Source organism: Pipistrellus kuhlii, unplaced genomic scaffold (genome assembly GCF_014108245.1).
Source record: "Pipistrellus kuhlii isolate mPipKuh1 unplaced genomic scaffold, mPipKuh1.p scaffold_m20_p_1, whole genome shotgun sequence".
Taxonomy (NCBI): Eukaryota; Metazoa; Chordata; class Mammalia; order Chiroptera; family Vespertilionidae; genus Pipistrellus; species Pipistrellus kuhlii.
The window spans coordinates 174,985,417-175,006,746 of record NW_023425404.1 but is presented as its reverse complement, the minus strand read 5'-3'; the positions used below and the strand labels follow the sequence as shown (position 1 = coordinate 175,006,746).

At 42.7% G+C, this 21,330-nt stretch overlaps 1 protein-coding gene across 7 annotated transcripts in view; it reads right to left on the bottom strand.

The window, feature by feature from the left end:
* The window catches only part of ATP8A1 (ATPase phospholipid transporting 8A1), a 203,338-nt gene that overhangs the window by 64,734 nt on the left and 117,274 nt on the right, over nt 1-21,330 (bottom strand). For all 7 annotated transcript variants that reach the window (XM_036417401.2, XM_036417408.2, XM_045573001.1 and 4 more), the window contains 2 exons: nt 16,940-17,078; nt 16,124-16,188 (listed from right to left, as the gene is read on the bottom strand). In XM_036417401.2, coding sequence (XP_036273294.1) covers nt 16,124-16,188; nt 16,940-17,078 — 204 coding nt within the window. The remainder of the gene's footprint in view (nt 1-16,123; nt 16,189-16,939; nt 17,079-21,330) is intronic.

Below are 21,330 nucleotides of genomic sequence, written 5' to 3'. Positions count from 1 at the left end.
GAGGAATTAAGAAAAGGAGTCTCTCCCGCGTCCCCCCCTACTCCCCAGCCAAAAAAAAAAAAAAAAAAAGTCAGTAAAATTCGGCAAGCAAAATTTACCAATGACAATCTAGAGTAGATTAACCTGGATTGTTTTAAAACTGCCTTCACAAAGAGTAAACGAACAAATAAGTGAATTAATGAACTGATAAACAATGCAAATGAAGTGAGACAATAGTAAGCATGTACCACATCCTAGGCGTGGTTCTAAAGGCTACACATACAGATATAACATTTTAGTTAAACGAATGGCAGCCCTATGCAGAAGGCCTCCTACTATTCCCATTCTGTAGACAAGTAACGTTGAGACAGAGTTGAGGTTCCCTGCCCATGGACACATGGCTACTAAGTCGTGAAACGAAACTGAGAATTAAAGTTTCTGTGTGAGCTTGTCTTTCTCTGCACAAACCAGCAAAACAAACCCAACTTCAGCCAGGGCCAGGCCTCGCAAATCATTCATGGAATGCCCACACATTCCTTCTGCTGATTCCCTAGAGCCCCATCATCTGTCTCCCATCTCCCTACCGCCAACAGAGACTTCTCTTTAGGAAACAAATTTAAAACACAGATCAGGTCTCTGCTTGTTCTTTTTTTCTATGGCTTCCTACTGTCTACACAATATATTCCAAAAACCTTAAAATGGTATTGAAGGCTTTCTACAGTAGAAGCCCAATGAATGAACATCCATTCTACTTCCCTTTACCATTTCAACCCCTTCATTTCCTCTCTCTGGAATGAATGCCTTTCCCTCCAGAGGCTAGTTTACCACCTTCTAAAATACACTGAGTAGCCAGATTATTATGATCTTTGAATGCATAATAATCTGGCCTCTCAGTGTATATCCTATATAATAAAAGGCTAATATGCAAATTGTCCCCTTGACCAGGAGTTCAACCAGCAGGCAGGCCGGCCAACTGCCCATGTCCCCTCCCTCTGGCCAGGCTGGCTGGACCCCACCCATGCACAAATTCACGCACCGGGCCTCTAATACACACACACACACACACACACACACACACACACACACACACTCTGAGTGGCCAGATTATTATGTGTTCAGAGACTATAATAATCCGGCCACTCAGTGTAAGCTTACTAGTATCTAATAAGCCCTCCCAGATGCATTCCTGTTGCCAGGTGTAACCCACTCTATGCTAGCAAGGCCCTTAGTTCCTGGAGGGGACAGACCACCCTTAACCTGCTTCCCAGCAACAAACACAGTTGGCCTATAAGTACAGATGCTTGGGAAATACAGGCTATTGAATGAGAGCACTGATAAAATTCTGATTTCATCCTATTGGCAGCATTCCATTTCCCCTTCTATTATATTATCACTTCTGAGAGAGAGAGAGAGAGAGAGAGAGAGAGAGAGAGAGAGAGAGAGAGAAGAGAGGGAAGGGGAGAGCAGTATTCTCTTGTCTGCTTCTTAATTTTCCAGAGGGATAATCCATTACTTCAACAGTTTTTCAAATCAACGCATTGCTCACTAAAATGCCACTGTATTTTTCAAAGTGTTTACCCAAGAATCTCCTGAGCTGAAAACCCAAGTGAAACCTGAGATGGCCCTTGGGAGGGGTTCATATTTCTTTAAAGATTGGCTGCAGAGCAAGACTGAAAGTCTAGTCAACCCCTGAGCTGGGCAAGTTCCCTCATAACCCCCCTGTGGGACACGGTCTCGGGTTATGACACTCCGTCTTTTGGAGGTTGTTCTATAAAGCCTTCACCTTTGCTGAGAATTCTCTTATTTGTGGCAAAGGACCCTGGGTTTCCTTGGTGATTATCACAGAGCTTCAGCAAATCCAAAGGTGTTGGGAGACGTAACTGAGACAAAATATCTGAAGGTAAGTCAAAAACTTCTCACAGTGAATTCTCCAGCCCAGCCCACCTGAGGTGCAAGGTAGCAACAGAAATCCTGCAAACATTTTCTTATTTTAGTTCATGGCTTTCTTTTGCAAGTAGCTCTGGCGCTGGCTGTGTGCTGCCGGTTATAAGTTATATTTTACCCTTATTTAGACTGCCAGGAGTATTTTAAAATTCCTTTATTTATAAAAGTTTATGGCTTCTCCCCTAAGCCTGGGAGCCATACTTTATGGCCACATTGCATTGAAGCTTATCTCCTGGTAGCTAGAAATAAATTTATTACTATATTAGCTGTTGCTTTGTTTTCATTTTGGCTACTGAAGGGGGGAAATGTTTAAACATTTAAACTTAGTGACATGTGAAAGTGAAAATATATACACGAAAAGCTAAATCAGAGAAGGAATAAAAGACCACATAGTACAACCAAATAAAGGCTCTGTATCTCCTTGTTCCACACAGTCCTCTTGGTGGGCTGGAAGAAAAGGAACAACTGTTGCTATAATCAGGGAGTCAGTGGTAAAGACAACCTGGGGAGACAGACAGATGAGGGGCAAGGCTGGGGTGCAGGCGCCATATCTTGGAGCAATCTAGGTCAGGGGGTGAGGGGGAGCCAGGGAAAATGGGACTTGCTTGTACCTCCCATAACCTGTATCCCATTGGACCCTTTAGTCAGTCATTCAACTCTATTCTCTCAACCCACAGCTAAGAGCGCAATGGAAGCCCATAGCCCTGGACCTTCTACCCGCCTGCCAGCCTTGTCAATTCACAATTTATTATTATATTTTAAAATCTATTTTATTGATTTTTTTACAGAGAGGAAGGGAGTGGGATAGAGAGTTAGAAACATAGATGAGAGAGAAACATCCTTCAGCTGCTTCCTGCACACCCCATACTGGGGATGTGCCTTCAGCCAAGGTACATGCCCTTGACTGGAATTGAACCTGGGACCCTTGACTCTGTAGGCCGACGGCCTATCCAAACTGGTTAGGGCACAACCAACCTTTTGCTGGGTTCTCAGTTAACAACAAAGAAGGGCAACACGGCCGTCCCCCCACCCTCCACCCCCCTGAGGACAGGCTCTACTCCCCTGTCTCCTCTCCCAGGGGTGCTCATTGCTGTTGATGCAGACTGCCCTCCATGGCCCGTGGATTCCATTGTTCCCAGAGGCTACTCTAGACCTTTCCTTCTTAAGATTTCAAATTTGGCCCCTGTCACTTCCACAAACATCTACTTGCTTTCCCGGGAGCATTTATACCAGAAATAATTCCCTCAACTATCCTCTCTTCACCTAAACACTTCCCTCTCTTTACCTAATCCTCCCTAATTCTTAAGCCGGGGGTTAGAACCCTCTTCTCCTCACCTCTGTTCCACTCATTTCCCTCTCGCGTCTTCTCTTCCCACTGCCATTATTTTCCCCCCTTCAAGACTGCATACTAAAAACAGTGAACAAATAAATAAACCAAGAAATGGTCCCTTGAACCAACTTTTACTGAGTCCTCTCAGTGCCATAAATACTCCCGCCTTTGGGATTCTTCAGAGACTTTGTACTTATGTAATGCAGCATAATGTATAATAGCTTATTTGTTTATATCTTTATTTTCCCTTCAGATTGAGGCCTTTGAAGAAGAGATGAAGCAAAGTGAATAAAAGAATAAAATTATTAACGAATGAAGAATACTTTGTGGGAAATTACAATGGTTTTTCTAGTGTGACCATTCTGAGGACTGTTTTCTGCTGCCTATAAAACTCATGCATAATATCGGATACTCTTAATTAGAACAGTAAGTAACACAATAATATGCTTCTCTTATTATAGAAAAAATAGAGAATAAAGTAGACACTATGACCCGAGGATTACTTCTGTCTCAAATAATATAAAGTGTCTAATGAATACAACAAAATGAACACTTTGACGAGTTACTCAGAGACCAAGTCAGGTTGTGTAACAGCGGGCCAATATAAAAAAAAGAAATCTCTTACCCTTTGAGATAGCATGGAGTGACCCAAGAGTATGATGCTAAGCGAAATATTGTAAAAGTGTCACATGACAAAGACAATTATCACATGATGTCACTCATATATGGAATCTAATGAACAAAATAGATCCAGAAACATTGAAACATGGAATAGACTAACATAGTTCAATGAGAAGGGGGGTGGGTGGGAAGAGATTAACCCATGAACTTACATGCTTATATGATAGCCCATAGACAGACCATAGATCGGGGAAGGCGTGGGGCAGGAGATGGGAGTGGGGTGGAGGTGGAGGTGGTCAATTAGGGCAAAAAGGTCAATTGGTAATACTTTCAATAACAGAGATAAGTTGGGAAAAAAAAGAAGAAGAAAAGTAAATAATATACACTCAGTTAATTAAGACACATACGTACATAGAAATGAGAAAGATTCTTGGCAGATAATTAGGTAAAGCAGAATCCCTCACAAAGACAACTCCAGTCAGGAGGTCTTGAACAAGTCCCATTGGAATCTTCAGGGTACAGCCTGGTACAATAGATGAACATGTTCATAAAACAACAACCATCCTCCCAAAGAAAGCGGGGATGGGCACCTCCATGGCCATCTTCTTCATTACTTGTACATAACCTTTGTCAGGAAACCCTGGATGAGATCACAGAGGACATGGAGACCATGGCATCTGGCAGTTTCACAGCGAGATGAAGCAAGTGCCCTGACCTGTCTGGGAAGATGCACTGTGTGCAGGATGCCATTTTCATTCCAGCACAAACTCTGCCTGGACCGTCCGAGGAACCTGGAGGCCAGATGTGCCACGAACCCGCTAGGTCACCTCAGTGCTGTTTTTTGTTTTGTTTTGTTTTAAATATATTTTATTGAGTTTTTACAGAGAGGAAGAGAAAGAGATAGAAACATCGATGAGAGAGAAACATCGATCAGCTGCCTCTTGCACAACTCCCACTGGGGATGTGCCCGCAACCAAGGTACATGCCCTTGACCGGAAACGAACCTGGGACCTTTCAGTTCACAGGCCGACGCTCTATCCACTGAGCCAAACCGGTTTCGGCAGCTCTATGTTTTTTGATGGCCCTCACTGCAGAGCACCTGTATAAAAATGGCCCTTTTCAGCTTCTAACCTTTTGGTGTTTTTTTTCTTCCTGATTCTTTTCCAAAGTTTACAGAACAGACAGTCTTACCTAGGAAGATATCCAAGGAACACCCTAGTGGAGAATGTGGAAACATCCCCGAGGAAAGGAAAACAGAAGCCTCTATCCTCTCACTAGAAGACAGGCTAGCCACGTCTAACCAGAAGGTTAGAGAGAAACCGTCCAACATGACGCCTCAGGGTTGAGGCTCCCACACCCGGCACTGGGGCTGCAGTCACTGGAGTGGCAGTAAGCCCATGCAGTCATTGTGCCCAGGGGGTGTCCTCAGCGAGGCTAAGCCCAAACAGCAGAGGTTTAAAGAAGAAAGTCTCCTTATGCAGAGTTAGTCCAAAACGCAGGTTGGTGTCTGGGTCTTTTTTTAAAATATATTTTATTAATTTTCCACAGAGAGGAAGGGAGAGAGGAATAGAGAGCTAGAAACGTCAATGAGAGAGAAACATCGACCAGCTGCCTCTTGCACACCCCCTACCGGGGATGTGCCTGCAACCAAGGTACATGCCCTTGACCGGAATTGAACCTGGGACCTTTCAGTCTGCAGACCAACGCTCTATCCACTGAGCCAAACTGGCTTCGGTGGTGTCTGGGTCTTAATACAAATGAGTACATACTCAGCATTTACACTTATTCCTGGGGATCTGACATACGTGTGCAGGCCCACTGACAAACTGAAAAGGAGGATTTGGTTCCCAGGAAAAAAAAAATAACATACCAAAATTCTAAAGTGCATGTTGACTTTGTGCACGCTATTTAACAATGCACTTGTTCTCGTCCTTCGTGAGTTCCCCACCAGGGAAGTGAAATAAGCCTACAATGGGGCTAATGATGACTCAACTTTTGGGAGACAACTGTCACCATTGCCAGAATGAAGTGAAGCCTGAACTTCTTACTGTAGTATCCACAGGTTTCTGTTTTCACTTGCTCTCCATAAAAAGGGCAAAAAGCGACAGAATGTTACAGGAGAGCCCGGCAGGAATCTTGGGGAACAAAGATGGTGTCTTTGCTCAAACAGAGACCAGCTGGAGGCTGAGCCACTGGAAAGTAGCTCTCTCCAACCTGTCAGCTGATGTGCACGTGTCACACCCGGGCAGGGAGAACCACTGCCCACCTGTAACACTCACATGTGCAGCTATAACACAGAGGAGTGTCAGAAAGTCGGGGCTAGCCAGGAGGGTTCACAAAAGGCTGAAGCCACGCTGTAAAGAACGACAGTTCTAGGAGCCAAACACACGCGATGGCTGAGCCGTCAAGCTTTGCCTCCACTTCAGGTGGGTGTAGAATGTGAAAAAATCTCTAGTTTGCCAAGGGTCCGCCTTTAAAAGCCTGTTATCAGTTTATTTCAAATGCCAAATAAGAGGACATCTGTAAGAATTTTATACTAACACATATTTTATGAACTGTTTCGGTGGTTTGTGGTCCCACCTCATCATCACTTAAGACATGAGGTATTTACAAAGTTTTGACCACAGAATGCTTCATTCTTTCTCTGTTTCTACACTCTCCAAATGTTCACACCCTAAAATTACAAATTAGCAGACCATTCCAAGGATAATCTTCATAACACACTATGACCACATGAAGTATGGACATTGTTAGCACATTCTTAATGAGTGAATTATGACTCTCACAATAGCAATCAGGATAAACCACTGGGTATTACCTATTTCTCGACAATGTGTTATTGATTCAGTGGAACACTAGACTTTCCATATACCCCAGGTAATACATATACCTACTACTCCTGTCTCTACTGTAGGCTGTAATAAGTTGTGAAGAGCTACCTGAGAGTAGAGATACTACATTTATATAAAAACAAGTGGTCCATTGAGTACTCATCCCAGTCAGGGTCACTAGCTCTCTCAGACATAGTTTTTGATCAAAAAAGCTCCAGTGTTTCTGAACTCCCAGACTATACAAATTAGAAAATAACCTTTAAAAACATATTCTCCTAGAACCAACAGCCTTTCCAACCTTTCCAAAATGGGTAAGGAAAGACAGAGGTGAAGTCATTAAAAACATATGGCCCAAGACCTCCTCCGAATCAGCTTAGTGGAAGACAGCCAAGCAAATGCACTTAATCCGTACCTATTGCTAAACATGTAGCGGGAAAGGGATTAAAAACTCCCACGCTTTGCTGATACACAGACATAGGATTTCTGGGGTGGGGGTAGATATAAAACACTATAATTGAGGAAACAATCCCATATCCCTGTGGGGTCATGCCATCTGAAAAAGGTCGAGGGTTACAATGCAGAAAAGGCAAAAAGAGGAAGCTATAGTGCTGGGTAAATTCTCTTGGCCCCTGGGCAGGGGTTTGGGTTTGGGGATTGTGATAGGTTCCACCAGGCAAATACCTTCTCCAAATACCTTCTCCGTTTACTGTGGGTTCCTGGATGGGAGGGAGGGAGAGATGGAAGGAGGGGGAGGGAGAGAGGAGAGAGAGAGAGAGAGAGAGAGAGAGAGAGAGAGAGAGAGAGAGAGAGAGAGAGAGAGAGAGAGAGAGAGGAGTGTCGAGTCTGGGTCCAAGTTTATGTTTCAGTGTTGGGTGGGGCACAGAGCAAACAGAGACACATCCAGGGAAAAGAAGGAAGAGTGAGGTAGGGGATATAATTATATCATTTAAATAGTTTTGTGGATAAAGGCTTTTACCAAAGCCCTCACAGTAATTATTTTAAACCACCACTGAAAGGCCCCTAAACACTTTCTCGGAGCTGAGCTGGGTATTACATATTCTCCCCCGGCAGTGGCTCAGGGCGGATGGAAGCCTTCGGAGGAACCCCTCAGGGCAGGCGGCAGACATCCAGGCTATCCAGTCTCCCCCCTGCCTCCAATGCAGCCAGAGAGACGGCTCAGAATACACAACCGACTTTTTGAAAATAAGCAAATGACCAATTCAACGGCTTGGAGATGTAATGGTTTGAATTAATAAACCATTATATTCCTAATCTTATGTAGGAATACAGAAGAATCTATTCTATTTACTCAGTGCAAATGCACATCATTTCTATTATTTCATAAGTGCAATTGCTGTGTCAGTAAAAAATAGTCTTTCCCCGAATTCCATAAATGCCTTTGCCCAGACCCACCCTTTTCCCCTGGAGGACACCCCTCTTTCAGTGGCTCTGCAGTCCTGGTGATGAGCGAGGGAGGAGGCAGGGACAAGTTAGAAAATATCAGGGTTGCCTCCCGGATCGCTTCCTTCTTTGAGTGAGTGCCTGCCGCCACTGGAGCAAGCATGGGTATTCAAAGCCGGAAAGAACCAACAGTTTTGGACTTAGCGCGATCTAGGTTGAAACTCAGGGTCCTGCACTGGCTGGCTCTGAGAACTCACAGCCTCTATCGAAGACTGAGCAAACACCAGCCCCTAGGGCAGAGACTAGCTATGCAGACACCCTTGGCACATGCTGGGCTTCCTATAAACTCATCAAATGACATGGGTAACAGAGAAGCAAAAAAGTCACAAGGCTCCGCTGCTCCCCCTCAGAAATGTCACCAGGCCATGGGGCAGCAGCCAGGGGGCAGACTGGTTAGAAAGTATCTGGAGTTCAAGGCCACAGGGAGAAAGTATCTGGAGTTCAAGGTCACAGACTGGTTAGAAAGTATCTGGAGTTCAAGGTCACAGGGAGAAAGTATCTGGAGTTCAAGGTCACAGACGGTTAAAAGGTATCTGGAGTTCAAGGTCACAGACTGGTTAGAAAGTATCTGGAGTTCAAGGTCACATCTGAACTCTTCCAAGATGTTTAGCCAGGAACAAAAGAGATAAAGAATATTCAGACTTTGGGGGGAGGGGAGGAGTATGTCTCCAAACAGAAACACTCTGAATTTGTGAACAGCTTCCCTTAAGGTTTTGCCCACAAGCCAAGATGACTAGATTTTGTTTAAGAAAAGGGACACATTCAGGTCTTAGGAGACCAAACAGTAGAACTTTTATCACCACATACTTGGGCTCGTGGCTGACACCGTCTTAAATTAGAGGAAAAGAGAGCAGATTATTTGTTCTGATGTTATTTTCATTTTTGGTAATGTTTACATTTTTTTTTTACTAATCCATTTCTTTCCAGTGTAATTCTTGCAGCTGGACAGAGGTTTGCTTCTGGCAGGGATATGTTAGCAACTGAAAAGTTAAACTAAGATCTTTCAATGTTCAGGCCAAACGCCCAAATAGCTTTGTTAATAATGGTAAGAGAAAATCCACGCCACGAAAGCCCCAGTGCTGGCGGCGGAGGGAGACTCAGTGTGGTTTCAAACCTGCCTAAACTATTTTTCAAAGCAACACAAAATGCGCTGTATTGGGCTCATGGGACATGTGGAGACAAAACCTGAAGTAGCCCCAGATCTGTTTCTCCCCCTTTTCTGGAGTCGAGTCAATTACGTGCTTATTCTGGATTCCTTTCAGAGGCCGCTCAACGGTGGCTGGTCCCCAAACGGCGAGGTCTGTCTGCATCATACATACACGTCTAACTTAAAAGGGTACAGATGACAACTTCACCATTCATGTCATGAATGTAAAGTAAGTTATAGTTGAAGCTTACATGGTGTTAGAAAATCAAGTTCAGCTAGGAAAAAAGTGAACAATCCCATAAAGGCTTCCTTTTACTATGGCGTTGAAAAGTACATATTCTTATGCTTGCTAATAGGAAATGTGGCTAACAATTCATTTTCTGTAAAATATATCAATGGGGGAAAACACTGGTATCCATAAGCTAACCTGGGCTGGCTTGGGGTCCTAGTCTGAAACTAAGGAGAAAATTTAAGGAGTGAAAAGGCAGCTGTTTAAAAGCACCTCTTAAAGCGGATGGCATTAAAGTACTCTTGCTCTTTCTCTCTTGGAATAGTAATTGTAACATATAAAAACCCTGGGTCCATCACGTCCACAATGACCGGAGGCTCAACCAACTGGAAGTCAGTTCTGAAGTCAGCACTGGGTTGCTGTGGCAATCCAGCACTGACTGCTATGACTGCAGGCCCGGTGACCCAGCACTGGCTGCAGAAGGGGCTGAGAATCAGGCCCAGAGAGAGGCCTGAAGAGAAGCAGGGTCTGATCCGTAGCCTCTGTGGCAGCTGTTGATCAGCACTTGCCTCTCTCTTTCTCTACGGACCTGGCCAGTAGCCCACACCTCCTCGGTAGTGCTAAGGATGTCCAACTGTGGCTTAGCCCGCAGGGAGCAGGCCTAAGCTGGCAGGTGGACATCCTCCCGAGGGCTCCTGGACTGTGAGAGGGTGCAAGCAAGAGTTTTCATGCACTGGGCCTCTAATATGGTAAATAATTGTCCTCTTTGTCCTTTTCCTAGAAAGCCAGACAGTAGAAAAGAGAAGGCAAAAATGATGAGAATGGATTTAAGAGCCAGCCCTAGCATGCAGGGGAGATGCCACAATGCTCCATAGGAAAGAGATGCTAGAGGAAGGAGGCTGAGCGTACAAGACTCAAGAAAGACCGTTCTGGCACTCACAGAGTTAGCAGCTTAAGAAACGATGGTCCTTCCCACCCACCCCAGACTCGACAGATGAGGAGAGTAAAATCCCGAGCTATCTCAATGAAACAGGTCTTCCAAAACTAATATTTTGAGTCACTTGAGAGTATTTCCAGAGATTTCCAGAGTTGGGATGCTATGGGGATTTGAATAATAAATATAATCATAGTCCTTAAAGCAACATAGACCCAATCCTGACAGAATTGTTTGAGAACATTTTGAAAGACCCTAAGTAGACACTGGCTTCCCTCGCAGCAGCCCTGGCCTTGTCAGGTCTCATTAGCATGTTACGCTTTTATTATTATAGATAAGGATCTAACAGATTCTGACTAACTTTAGATGATTCTTAATGATGCTTCATGAAATTTTTACTTTCTAAAATTAAAAAATTATGATCGACTTTCTCAGAAACACGTTTGCTGGCTGGGCGACAGTTAACACCAGCCTTGCAGATAACGGGGCGAGGACAGGCAGCTTTGCTCTCGGGCACTGTGCTGCTCTGGCGAGGACAGGAGCTGACTGGGCAGAGGAAAAAAGCCAGATTCCTGTATTAGAGCTGTGGAGCAAGTCTCCCATTTTGTTTGTATTTTCAATGCAGTTTGGTTTTATATTTTTATTTAGAGGTTTTAAAAAACGTTGAACAGCCATTCATTTTTCAAGGAGGGTAATTATATTGAAACTCAAAATGAGAAAGTTAAAAAGCCAAATGGATTTTTTTTTTTTTTTTTTGAGATGAGCTGGATTATGGGAAGACAAAGATTTATTTTTACTACCACTGGCAGGAGAAAGGCTTTTCTATTTGGAAATCCAGGAGGCTTAAAGATGATACTTTATTTGTACAATTTCAACATAATAAAAGAGATTCGGCTATAAAATTTTCACAGTACTAGAGATAATATTTTGGAAGAAAATTTGAACAGTCCATTGCAATATGTATCAGTCATGCAAAAGCATCTGCATTTATAACCTGCTTTCTTAAGAAAAAATTAAAAGATGGGAAAAGAATATACCTTTCATAATAAAAAGAACGTTATGCAAAAACAACTTGCACGCTATTGAAATATTATTTTTCTATAAGGTTTCATAACATCTCGTTTTTATATGTGTGCCACATCCTGCACTAATCGTGTGCCAAGGGTAACATTATCCTCACTTTACAGGCAGCAAAACGGCTTTGGAGAAGCTATCTAATTTCAACTTGCCCAGGGTCCCCATTCCAGTGAGGGCTAGAATAGCGCTCTTAAATGTGGTGTTATTTCATGGAGTCACTTGAATATTAATACATTCATTTGTCTGTCACTTGACAAAACACACACCCACCATTTATTTCCCATTGTCTTCCCAAGTTTATTGCCTACATGCTAATTATTCTTTTTGCTGATGGAATGGCAGTCCCATATTTCATTACCATCCAGTCCAATGTGAACACCCAGGATGCTCTTCTTTTCCATGGCAACGGAAAAATAAATACTGATTAACCCACGGGCACTCTAGCACATCTAATGATCTGCCTGAAAACGCAGTCAAGGATTTTATGACATCAGATATGAGGGAGCAATGCAAAGTGATGCTTCCTTTCCCGCTGAGAAGCAAATGAGTGCCCCTCAGCAGGTCTGACCCTAAACAGCTGGGTTTGTAAAGTCCCCACTTAAATCCCTGGGAGAAAAGCCTCCCCAGGGCAGCAGAGCTAGAATGCTCGCAGTCTGCAGCGGGACAAATCAGTGCCCATCTATGTGGCCATAGAGTTTGTCTGGGACCTTCCACCCCAAGGGTCACTTCAGTTGCAAAGGACACCGCTAATCACTTTATATTTTAAATATCAGACGTGGTTGATTACAACCAAATTTAAACTGGCTTACACCTTTTTTAAAGAAGCCCCTAATTCAGATGACTCAGAGACAGGCTTCTCCAATATTTATGAAGTCCTTACTGTGTGCTAGGCAATTTGCTGAGCATTGAGAGAGAATGGTAAACCAGACAGACAGACCGGGTCCCTGCTTTCAGTGAAACCGAGTATTCCCGGGAGACTCCCACCTTGATCTCCTCCAGGAGAAACAGGTAGACCAGATACTTTTGAGGTGTTTAATGACTTTTGAGTTACTTTCTTGGAAACCTCCAAATAAAAATAACACATGATGCCGTTACGTGGAATATTTTTGGCATTTCACTTTTTTCCCGTGGAGATGACTATCTACCCGATACTCAGAACACTTAAAGAACGTGTCTAAGAGTGGAAGGAAAAGGATGAAACGGATGAAAACAAAAGAAGCAAAGTGATCATGTTCTGCAGAGGTGAGAGCCTAAGGCCAGCCAACAGGAGTCACGTGTCTAGTCAGTCGTGGCTCCTCAAGCCTTGGCCTCTGCGTCACAGGTCCTGCCTCTGATTTCCTTCAAGCGTCAGAAACACCATGTCCGGAGTCTGACCAAGGTGCTGACCAAGGCCTAACCATCTCCAGGGACCGTGGGAACGCTTCCACTGAGGTTTTCAGAAAGCCCAGCTCTGGAAGAAGTTCAGGGAGAAGGTGCCAATGAACTTCCCTCACACCCAGATGTGGTGTGAGGGAAGTTCAGGGAGAAGGAACAAGATGCTTCCCTCACACCACATCTGGGCACTGGTGCCCTCATGTCTCCTTCCTGAGCTCTCATCCTGGTCCGCTGCCTGTGCCCCATGCCTCCCGCCCTTCTAAACTTGATAAAGTTCAGGATACAATTGCTCATACACGCTTACCTCTTTTAAGAGGCTAATGACTGTTGTCCTCTTACTTATGAGGGCGACTTCTCAAACCGGGCCCAGCGCAGACACCCAGGACCCGGGCTGGCTTCCCTCTGGCCCTGGCTTCCTCAGGAAGGATGCCCGGTCTAATCAGTATATTACCCTTTTGTTATTATAGAAGATTACGTGCCTATATTTCTTCAGACAAAAACACTTAAAAATTACAATCCCGTAATCAAGTTCAGTGTTCTTCCTTCACTCCCCACATATGAACTCAGATGCAATAACTTTCTGCTTCAAGTACTCCCCTCCTTACTCAATGACTCACCTCTATCAACTAAATGCCACTTACTAGTACTTGTACCTCCCTAGACTTCACAATATCTTCATAGCAAACCATCTATCTTATTTACGATACATACCTATTTTGTATTGTCATGTGTATGCATTTTATTCCCTTTATTATTTACTAGAGGCCCGGTACATGAAATTCATACAAGGGGGGAGGGGATGCCCTCAGACCAGCCTGCACCCCCTCAATTCAGGGACTCCTTGGGGGATGTCCGATCGCAGATTTAGGCCCGATCCTGGGGATTGGGGCTAAACATGTGGTGGTTGGACATCCCTCTCACAATCTGGGCCTGGCTCCTAACTGCTCACCTGCCTGCTTGATCGCCCCTAACTACCTTCCCTGCTGGCCTGGTTGCCCCCAACGGACTCCCCCCATCAGCCTAGTTTCCCCTAACTATTCCTACCCCCCACCAGCCTGGTCGCCCCTAACTGCCCCACCTGCCAGCCTGGTCACCCCCAACCGCCCCCTCCTGATGGCCTGGTCACCCCCAACTGCCCCCACCCCTTGCTGGCCTGGTCACCCCCAACTGCTCCCCGACCTGGTCATCCCCAATTCCTTACCCCCCCGCATCAGCCTGGTAGCCCCAAACTGTTCCCCCCACTTCCCCCACACCGGCCTAGTTAGCCCCAACTGCTCCCCTTGCCAGCCTGGTCCCTCCTCACTAACCCTCCTGTTGGCCTGGTTGCCCCACACAGCCTGCTGTTTGGTCATTACTGTAAGGGCATCCTGACCAATTTGCATATTATCCTTTTATTTCTTTATTTATTATTTTAAAAATATATATTTTATTGATTTTTTTACAGAGAGGAAGGGAGAGGGATAGAGAGTTAGAAACATCGATGAGAGAGAATCATGCATCAGCTGCCTCTTGCACACCCCCTACTGGGCATGTGCCCACAACCAAGGTACATGCCCTTGACTGGAATCGAACCTGGGACCTTTCAGTCCACAGGCCGACGCTCTATCCACTGAGCCAAACCGGTTCCTGTCATATTATCCTTTTATTAGTATAGATAAGCTTTTGGAAGGCTGGGCTGCCTTATAAATAAACCAAAATGCGTACACATGCAGGGTGGAGATTGGATTTGTTATAAGCTCTCAGGGCGGTGTCTCCATGTTTGGTTTAGTGGTGTGTTCCCAGTGCCTAGCAGGGGGCCAAGTGCATGAAAAAAATATAAAGGAAAGTCTTCAAACAGCAGCTGGCTATTTTTTTTTTTTTATTTTTTTTTTTGCTTTGTGTTTTTAAGATTAAAACTTGGTTCACAAAAATACTTCTCCAATAGTTAAAGGCATAAGCAACTTTCATGGTTGCAAAAACACATATTATTCCTCAGGCAACAAGTTTGCTCAAAGATCCCTGGCTCATTAGCTCAGTTGGTTAGAGTGTCGTCTTGATAAGCCAAGATTGTGCCTTCTTTCCCTGGTCAAGGCACATACAAGCATCAACCAATGAATGCATAAATAAGTAGAACAACAGATAGATGCTTCTCTCTCTCTCTCTTAAATCAACAAATGAAACAATTTTAAAAAGTTTGCTTAAAGATTTCACAAGAAAGGGAAATACATCACAAGGACTGTTTTGAGAGCACATAAAAAAGAGATAACTATTCCAATGTAAAAATCAGAAGTCAATGTCTTTTTACACAGTTTCTGCTCTATACCCAAATTCTAAGCATTTTCCTCTTCACCATCTCTCTCTGTCCTTGGCCTCACAGGTTCACCAACACCTCGGTTACAAGGTTTTCTCTGCTCTATTTCAAGCACGTGTAAATATAACCACCTCTCCTGTTCTGTCTTCCACCTTAAGTTACAAAATGTCACCTTTACTATTATATAAAATACTTACAGGTCATTTGACCTACATATTTCTTTGTCAACGTGTACTTTTACACTGTGCACTTAACAAATCTTTCCTCCTTACCCAAATACAAATTCAGGGGATCACAGCCATGAAAAACACCTCCATAAAATTATATTATATGATAGCCCAGAAGATAGAACATTGAAAACAACAACAACAAACTTTCCTATTAGCAAGGTTATTTTGTGTTGTTCAATAGCGTTCACAATTTTTTTTTTTAAAGCAAAATACAGTAGTGGGCCAAAGTAAGTTTATTGTTGTGAGTACACGAAACACAATTAATAAAGCAATTATAATAGTAATAAGTTGCATGCCTTTTTCTATATGAACAACTGTAAACCTACTTCTGCTCATCCCTGTATAGACAGTATCACCAGAAACTTAAGCAGGATATTAAATCAACAATATACAGATCGATATGAGCAAGATGCAGTCACTCAGTAACCTCCTCCCATGATGCTTTTGTGAAGCCGCTTTCTCGTCTTGCATTAAGCAATTCCTTCAGCTGTCAGACATGAAGCTGCAATCTACTTACATCAACGTGGATCAAACAGTGCACATTACATTACAGCAGAACTGTAATAAGGTACCATTTAACCTCAGGAAGATAAAATATTTTCACAGCTACCGGAATATAAAATACTATGAGATGATTATGTTGTTCAATAGTTTTTAAAAATAGGATTTTACTTACATCAAGAGAGCCTTCATTAATAACGATCATTCCCATGTTCTTTCTCAGAAGTTTGCAGGAGTGTCCTGTGTCCAAACATAAAGGGAATTAACTGATGCAATACATTCCTAGAGAGATGTTATGGCAGCCTGAGCTAACAACCTGTTTCCAAAAAATGAATGGAAACTGGCAACCTTCTTATTCCTATCTCAGAAATAACCTTTGGTCAAATAAACAAGCATCTATATGCAACCTGCCATAATCCCAATTTCTAGACTTTCACAGATAACTGCCGAAATGTTATCTACATGTGCCAATTGTGGATGAAAAGTGGGGGTAGGCAAGGATACAAAGGGGAGTACGGGTATTATCTGGTTATAAGAGCTACAATATTTAGCCATTGTAATTTTAAAGAGGCCCCGGGGCCAAAAGTTGACAGATAAGCCCAATAACATAAATATGGAATTCTTTTATTTTATTTTTTATTTTATTTTATTTATTTATTTTTAAATATATATTTTATTGATTTTTTACAGAGAGGAAAGGAGAGGGATAGAGAGTTAGAAACATCGATGAGAGAGAATCATCGACCAGCTGCCTCCTGCACACCCCCAACTGGGGATGTGCCTGCAACCAAGGCACATGCCCTTGACCGGAACCGAACCTGGGACCTTTCAGTCCACAGACTGATGCTCTACCTATTGAGCCAAACCGGTTTTGGCAAATATGGAATTCTTAAAGATTTTTTTCAAATCTTGAAATATCTCTCGTTTATCTCCTATAATATATCAAGCTGTTTTAAAGCGTCACATTTAAAGTCTGAATTAGGTGAGTTACCAATGTTAATGGCAGTTTCTTGCTTGTCCCCAGTGAGGATCCAGATTTTGATGTCTGCTTTCATGAGCATTTCTATGGTTTCAGGCACTTGATCTTGTAATTTATCCTCAATGGCGGTAGCTCCAAGAAGCTGAAGATTCTGGGAAAACAAGTGGTAAACATTTAAGAAAACCAGTTTAGATCCCCTAAGAACAAAATGTTTAAGTGTGCATATGCTTTTAAAAACAAGATTAATGGTAATTCATGGACTCTGGTTTTAGTTCCAACTAGCCGGTTGAGCTCTCTCTCTTACGGATCCCTGATTTTCCTCCAGTGCTTTTGGCATGTGACTGAGGCTACCATCCTACCTCACTTCTCTCTAAGCTAAGAAACAGATTCTGAAAATAACAGCAACAACAATCACACTATAGAATGGGGCAAATCAAGTCAGTTAAAAAAAAAAATCAGGCATCTACTAAAAATACATCTTCCTAAAAGCAATGGGGAATAATAAGGGGACATCTGTAATATTTTCAACAATAAGATACATTTAAAAAAATCTAAAATCGAAGTGTTATTAAACATTGCTATATTGTAGAACATTTTCTTTTACATATATTCCAAATAACTTCTACAACTATTAGAAGCACTTGATGCATGACTTCTTAGTATATAAAAATATAAGACAGGAAGATAAATTTCCTCCTTTAAGGAGACAGTATTATTTTGTTATCTTTAATGGAAAAGAGATTTGAAATCTATCATAACCTGATGAATAATTATCATCAAGATGTTTAACAATGAAAAGGAAGGACAGTTCAGCATCAAGTACGCCAACATCACAATGGCTATATTTCAATGTTTGGACAATGATTCTATCAATTCTTTTGTTTACTTTCAGGGCATTGGAACCCAAATCATTCTGGCCTATATCCCAGGGATGGTCAGGATATAGGTGAGTTTCAAATGCCACATATTCTATGGAGACGTGATCAAATTTTAAGATGATCGTGGAGACAGTTCAGAAACACAAACTCTCAGATATTTCTAAACCAAAGAATCTTTTTTTTTTTTTTGTAATATGTTTCACCAGTACATATGTAGATAATGTGAGAGCCAAGGTGAAAATACATTCATTAGGAATATGTAAACAAGTACTGTATATTTGTATTTTCTCGCTCTATGCTAAGGGGATAGATAAATGAGCTTAGGAAGTACACAGGTATTCATCTAATAAAGATAAAATGCACTGAGGAGATAACACTGAAAACATATTTGAAAGAAGAGACGCACCGATTTTGCACAGTTAATACAAAGAAAACAATTTTCAAGTCAGGCAAAAATAATATAAGGGACCAAGGAGGCTGGACCAGCAACGCATATGCTGATTAAAGTTACAAGTTAACCTTGAAGTGTGTTAGTGGCTGCAACAGGAATTTATAAAAGGTAGTGAAATATTTCTGAATATTCAGCGCAACTGCAATGGGTTCCCTTGGATGCCTATAAGGGAAATACTGTGCTCCAACGCCTGTTAATTCCCCCTTCATCCCCACTGGCTCCTGAGAACAGCACTTACTTCCTTCAGTGAAAGTCTCTCCATCTCCTTCTCTTTGGCCCTGGTGTCCCTTATTGTGAGATTAGGATCTTGAGTGATAGGCTGCTCTGCCTCTGGAAATCCATATCTCTAAGCTCCATAACGATCATTAGAAAAAAGACGCGAACTTTGTGTGCTTTTCCTGATCATAACACCAGAGTGTTTAGGCCTTAATCAATTTCATCCCAAACATGTATTACCTTACACAAACGGCCACTAATGGGCACTATGGGAATTACATATTCAGCAAGTGTTGAAACGTGATAAAATTCCCTTGGCATTTATGGAATTAAAAAAACAACAAAAAACAACCCAAACACTAATTTTACTTTCAAAATGTCACTATGCCAAAAGTTATTAAAGTTTCAGGTTGATGGCTCCTTGACATAATATAGATTTAGTTATCACTGAAAAATCATGAAATAATATTTATTCACCTAGTAAAGCCCTCAATAATCTTATTTTCTCTTTCATATGTGCATAATATATGCAGAGTTCTTTAAAAAAAGGCATATAAATGTAAAATTGTACCCTAGTGAGTATAAAAAACTTCACAAGAGTACTTAAAAGCTGTATGGTAAAATGTATTATGATGGGTTTAGATAGTATGTTTTTTCCCCAACTCATGGATATTTTGTTAAATAACAGAACCTCAAAATGACCTATTTCCATATTAGCATATTGTTAGTACTTTTTGGTTTTTAAAAAGTTTGTGACATATGCTAAATAAGAAAAAGTGTAATAATGAAACTCATATCTACTTAGGCTTTAGATTGTAACATGGATAGCATGGCAGAAGTCTCTTTAAAGACCAATCTACTCTAATAAAAGAAAAATATGAAAATCGACCTTCACTTCCCAACAACCACCAGCCAATCAGGTGTGAATATGCAAATTAACCCGACAAAGGTGGCGACGGCCCCACCCCCAGCCGCTCCGGGACTCTGGGCAGCAAGCATGAAGGCCTGGAGGGCTGGTCAGGGCGGGACTCCTGCTATAAGAGGGAGGGTGGGTGGGTGGAGGGAGCTACAGGAGTGGTGCTCATGCAGAAGCAAAGACTGAAGACTCTGGCTGCAGCAAAGATGGAAGGAGGTGGCCAGAGTGAAGGCCTGAGTCCCAGGTGCTTGAGGAAAACCAGTGCTGGCAGCCAGGGGAAGGAAAATCCTATTGCACGAATTTTCATGCAACTGGCCTCTAGTGAAGAAATAATATCAAGCAGCAAAGTTTTACCACTGGAATAAAATACTAGTAATATTTGGTAATCTTTATTTCACCATGAAATGAGATCGTGACTAGAAATACGTCAAAATTATTTCCTTATTGGAGGAAGTGTACCAGGCACTAAGGGCTTCCCATTTATTAATTCAGTTAATAACTTCAGGAAGTTTGAGTAAATTATCTAAGGTCAAACAGAGGTACAGCTGAGCTATGATGGTAAAAACAAAATCCCCAGAACCAATACTCCGCCAAAGGCAGGGCTGGGAAGTGAAACAGATTAAATGAAAGTCAGAATTTCATTCAAAGCTTTTAGATAGGCCCCTGCTCTTTAGTCTTCAGTAGTACTTCCTTGCTATGAATGGGTTTCAGCCACAGTCCTGAGCCACAACTGCCAGGTATACCTATTTCCATGATTCCATCTGTGGGCTCAGAGTCACCTTTTGGCACTGGCTCCATTCCAAGCACGCCTGCACACCTGCATTCATTCACTCGCAAATGCACATGCAGGTAGCACTGGGCAGTACGGTGGGATCCAACAGTGAGTTCCTTCCTTCATGGTATTTGTAATTCAGAGGCATCATTAGAGATTCTTTGCATCCACATCCCCTCCCTTCCCTATTTTCTGATTGTATCCCTTTGTCTTTTATTGGAACCTGTTTCTCCTACCAGTGGTCGGCAAACTCATTTGTCAACAGAGCCAAGTATCAACAGTACAATGACTAAAATTAATTATGAGAGCTAAATTTTTTAAACTTAAACTTCTTCTAACACAACTTCTTCAAAATAGACTTGCCCAGGCCATGGTATTTTGTGGAAGAGCCACACTCAAGGGGCCAAAGAGCCGCATGTAGCTCGTGAACCACAGTTTGCCGACCATGGTCTTAGATCCTGCAGGCCTGGCTGTAGTTAAGCCCACCTTATCAGACTGGTGATTTTCTGAATCACCTGAAGGGCTTATTTCATAGAGATTGGTGGGCCCTACACCCAGACTTTCTCAGTGAGTGGGTCTGAGGTGAGGCCTGTGGGTGAGCAATGGTGGCAACGCTGCTGGCTTGAGAACTGAACCCTGAGAACTGCTCTCTAGGGCAAAAGTGACCATTCTCCCTTTTTTTTTTTTTTTTTTTTTTTTTTTTTTTTTTTTTTTTGCAAAGGGACAAATGATAAATATTTTAGGGTCGGAGGGCCAGACTTTCTCTTCTGCAACTACTCAATTCTGTCATTTAGCAAGAGCACAGCTAAAGATAATTTGTGAACCAATGGGCAGGGCTGTGTTCCAGTAAATTTTCATTGGCAAAGATAGGCGGTGGGTGGGTTTGGCCCTGGTGGAGTCTGCGGACCCCCTGATGCAGAATGCCAGAGAGGAGCCCATCTCTGCACTGGGCTCCATCCTTACTGGTTGCTCCATCCTGACTGGTTCCCTGGGGCAGGCCCTCCCCTTCCACCCTGGCCTTAGCTCTTCTGGGCCCAGTTCTCTTTCCTCTCCTGGCAATCCTAAACTACAGACAAAGCCTCCTTCCCTGTAATACAGGATTACCACCAGCGAGGAACAGTGCTCCCCCTAAAAACAATCCCATTACTGCATGTTACACAGTCTTCAAAG